Source organism: Mustela erminea, chromosome 19, assembly GCF_009829155.1.
Source record: "Mustela erminea isolate mMusErm1 chromosome 19, mMusErm1.Pri, whole genome shotgun sequence".
Lineage (NCBI taxonomy): Eukaryota > Metazoa > Chordata > Mammalia > Carnivora > Mustelidae > Mustela > Mustela erminea.
This window is the reverse complement of record NC_045632.1, coordinates 39,772,305-39,776,330: the sequence shown is the minus strand read 5'-3', so window position 1 is coordinate 39,776,330 and position 4,026 is coordinate 39,772,305. Positions and strand designations below refer to the sequence as shown.

Here is a 4,026-nt window from a genome sequence, read left to right as displayed (position 1 = left end):
GCCTAGTTGGATATAGTATTCTTGGCTATATATTTTTCTCATTTAGTTCTCTGAATATATCATGCCAATTCTTTTTGGCCTGCCAGGTTTCTGTGGATAAGTCTGCTGCCATTCTAATATTTCTACCATTGTATGTTTCATACTCTTGTTTTGAATTGCTTTCAGGATTTTCTCTTTATCATTCAGAGTAATAAGCTTTACTATTAGATGATGGGGTGTGGACCTATTTGTATTGATTTTGAAGAGGGGGTTCTCTGTGCCTTCTGGATTTTGATGCTTGCTCCCTTTGCCATTTTAGGGAAATTCTCTAGTATAATTTGCTCTAATATACCTTCTAACCCCCTCTCTTTTTTCTTCTTCTAGAATCGCAATTATTCTAATATTGTTTCATCTTAAGGTATTACTTCTCTCTCATATTCTCCCTTCATGGTCCAGTAGTTGTTTGTCTCTCTTTTGCTCAGCTTCCTTATTCTCCATCATTTGGTCTTCTATGTCACTAATTCTCTCTTCTGCCACATTTATCCTAGCATTAAGAGCCTCCATTCTTTTTTTTTTTTTTTTTTTTTTTTGTTTTAAAGTTTTATTGGAGGCTTTGTTGCTCAATACAAAATAAAGGCATACCACTGTCCCAAGAAGGGCAGTATGTACAAAGCCTAAGCTGTAAAAACCATTTCAAAATAGAAACTCGTTTTTTGGAATACACTGTGTCGAAGGCTGCCCATGTTAATACCTTTGGTATAAAACAGTAACATTTCCCTTGAAGAGTAGACAAATCCCATCCATCACCTAACACATGTTCACATCTCCTTTCAACTACTCTACCTAGTCTAGTCGTGACCAGCCACATCAGTCACCACTCACTTCTGTCCCTTCACAGGCGCAGAGGCTGGGAGGTAGGTAACCGAGAACATCCGTCCTCCATAAGCACCATGCGGACAGCCGGGCTCCAGCGCAGGCCCCCTGCACTCCACACAAACACATTCCCATCTACAGTCGCACACGTCCCTTAAACACGAACATAAACACTTAACTGGACCCCAGAGGAGCTACACATCCTCCAACTCTCTCGCTGTGGCCACTCCACACTGTGTAAAACTCAGAGGCAAAGAAACAGAGGGGATCTCTGGGGGAGGGCTATGTACAGCAGGCGAGCTGCCCCGAGACTGCTGGTGTGAACGGGCTCCCTGCCTGGATGCCAGGCCGGGGGACAGAGGCCAGGCTATGTCCCCTTTCTAAGCAAAGGGCAGGACTTCTACTTGAGACAGGAAGCCCAGCTTAACAGGGAAGAAGGCCAAGGAGCCCAGGATGTATGTGAGCTCTGTCCACAACCAGGCCATGCGGCCCTTGAGGACGGAGTTGGTCAACAAGGGGGACAAGTGGAAGGGGCAGGAGGTGGGGAAGGAGCCAGAAACAGAGCCGTACATTTTTTGCCGGGGCCAGCTCTGTCCTTAGCCAGGTGTGTGGGGTCCTGACAGGCCTGCCCCTCCAACAGTGCTGGGAACTGAGAGCTACACTCGAACAGTCAGAGGCACGAAGCCCATCGGTCCTATCTTTGCCACAAACTGCAATCACCTGCCGGTACCACAGGGGCGAAACCCGAGGGCAGAACGGACTTTTAGCAGAGACCCAGAGACAGCCTGGTCTAATGCAGGGGCATGCAGCCAGCATGCCGGCCTGGAGGGTTCTGAAGCAGGGAGCTCAGGGAAACCTGTGGTGGCCACCAACTGCAGGGCCCCTCTCAGAGCGGCCAGACTGAGCCCCGATGGAATGCCGCCCCAAAGCCAAACAGGGAATCAGCACCCACCAAAATAAATACTGCAAACAAAATTGCTCATGTCCACTTCATACCCATTCAGACTTTTCTCCGAGAGCTGAGAGCCTGGCTCCAAAGTTTCTCAGATCCCCATGAAAGGGACACAGCTTGCTCAAGAACAGGGGTGCATTCACCTGGGGAGAGACAGTCACCCGGTCGAGAAGTATCAAAATAATCATCTGGCTTATTACAGAAACGGATCTCCGGACTGCAGGGAACACGGACGGTGCCCAGGAGTCCGCAGGAATCGGAGTGAAGAGCGGGGGGGCTGGGAGGAGGAGGAGGAGGAGGAGGCGGGGACGGTCGGCCAGCTCACTGGTGCAGGTGGGCCCGGTCGTCTGGGCGCTTGATGTGGATCCGCCGCACACGCTCGATCCGCTCCCGCTCCCGCTCTTCGTCCTCATCCAGGTGGTGCGAGCGGCCCGCTGCCCCGCCGGTGGCCTCCAGGAGCGCATTGTCAGGTCCTCGGCCGTCCTGGGCCTCGTACAACAGAATATTGAGGGTCTCCTCATAAATCCGGGCCTCTGGGAACTCCACCTTGGTCTGCTTCTTCTCAGTGGCATAGACGATGGAGGTGCAGCAGACCTCGGCAATCTTGCGGCCCTGCCCGTAAAAGGACCAGCAGCAGATTTCGTCCCCAATGACATCCTTTATGAACAGGACCCTTCCATTAAAGCGCAGAGAGAGCTTATCAAAGAGCTCAATGTTTTTCAACATATTGTCGTCAGAATTGCTGGTATATGAGTATTTGTTGTTACTTCGGTTGTAGAGCAGCTTCACGGCTGGCTTATTTGAAGTCGCTATAAGTTTCTGCTCTTCCTTGGATGAGGTGATGACAGGAACTTTGCAGAAAGGCTCGTAAGTATCTTTGTTTTGTAAGGCTGCCTGGCATTCTTCCACCAGGCCCTGGACCAGGTAGTACTTGGCTTCTGCCAGCAGCTCCTCAATCTCCCGACGGCTCTCAGGCAAGGGGACCGCCCCGTCACGAAGGTAGTTGAGTATCGTACCAAAGTGCTTCCCACACCGGTCAATAAGGATCCAGCCTTCGCTGTCCGTGAGCACTTCCATGCGCCCGCTGAACATGGCTTTCAGCATGGTGTCCTGCTTGGTCAGCGTCTGCATGGTGGTGTAGTAGAGCGCCCCGCCCACATTCAGCTTCACGTACTTGGAGCTGGGGCTCGTGCCCTTGAAGGAAGTGGTGCGGGTAGCAGCTGCTGGCACCCCTGAACTCACCACACTTTCTCCTGACATCTCTTCCATGAAAAGTCGGAGGACGCAGGAATCTCCAAAACCGGACTCAAGAGCCTCCATTCTTGATTGCACCTCATTAATTCCTTTTTTGATTTCAGCTTGGTTAGATTTTAGTTCTTTTATTTCTCCAGAAAGGAATTTTATTTCTCCAGACAGGGTTTCTCTAATATCTTCCACGCCTTTTTGAGCCCAGCTAGCACCTTGAGAATTGTCATTCTTACCTCTAGATCTTGCATAATACCAATGTCTGTATTTATTAGGTCCCTAACTGTCGGTACTGCCTCTTGTTCTTCTTTTTTTTGTGGTGAGTTTTACCACCTTGTCATTTTATCCAGATTAGAATATATGAATGAGAGAATAAAATACTAAAAGAGTGGCAAAGACCCAGAAAAATATACACTAACAAAATCAGAGGATACCCCCAACCAGGGGGAGAAGAAAGGGGGTAAAATGAAATAAAAATGCATATATATGTATATATATATCTGTAATAATATATAATATATATGTAAAAAGAAATTTAAAAATATATATGTATTTTATGTATTTATATATGTATTTTAATTTCTTTTTACATATATTATATATTATATATGTATTTTAATTTATATATATAATTATATTTAATTTTAATTTATATATAATTTATATATGTATTTTAATTTATATATTTTTATTTTAATTTTAATTTATATATATTATATATTATATATTATATTATAAATATATAAATACACACACACACACACACACACACACACGTGTGTGTGTGTGAATAGAACAGAGCCACCCACTTGATTTTGGGTGTATTTTGGTCTCTCAGAAGAAACTGCCTCCCAAAATTTTAAAGAAGGAAAAAAACTTATATATATATACAAAAATAAGGGTAAACATGACAAGGGGATGGAATATGACTGTAAAGTTGAAAATTTAAAAAAAATTCTAAAAAAGGAATTGATAAG

General features: G+C 45.6%; 1 protein-coding gene across 1 annotated transcript; it reads right to left on the bottom strand.

Moving 5' to 3' along the window:
- Nucleotides 1-570: 570 nt before the first annotated feature.
- On the bottom strand, nt 571-3,111 carry LOC116579763 (BTB/POZ domain-containing adapter for CUL3-mediated RhoA degradation protein 3). Its single transcript, XM_032325474.1, has one exon. The coding sequence runs from the start codon at nt 3,071-3,073 to the stop codon at nt 2,126-2,128; it is 948 nt and encodes a 315-aa protein (XP_032181365.1). The 5' UTR covers nt 3,074-3,111; the 3' UTR covers nt 571-2,125.
- Nucleotides 3,112-4,026: the final 915 nt, after the last annotated feature.

Coding starts and splice junctions, on each gene's coding strand:
- LOC116579763 (XM_032325474.1), bottom strand. CDS start 3,073: ATGGAAGAGATGTCAGGAGAAAGTGTGGTGAGTTCAGGGGTGCCAGCA.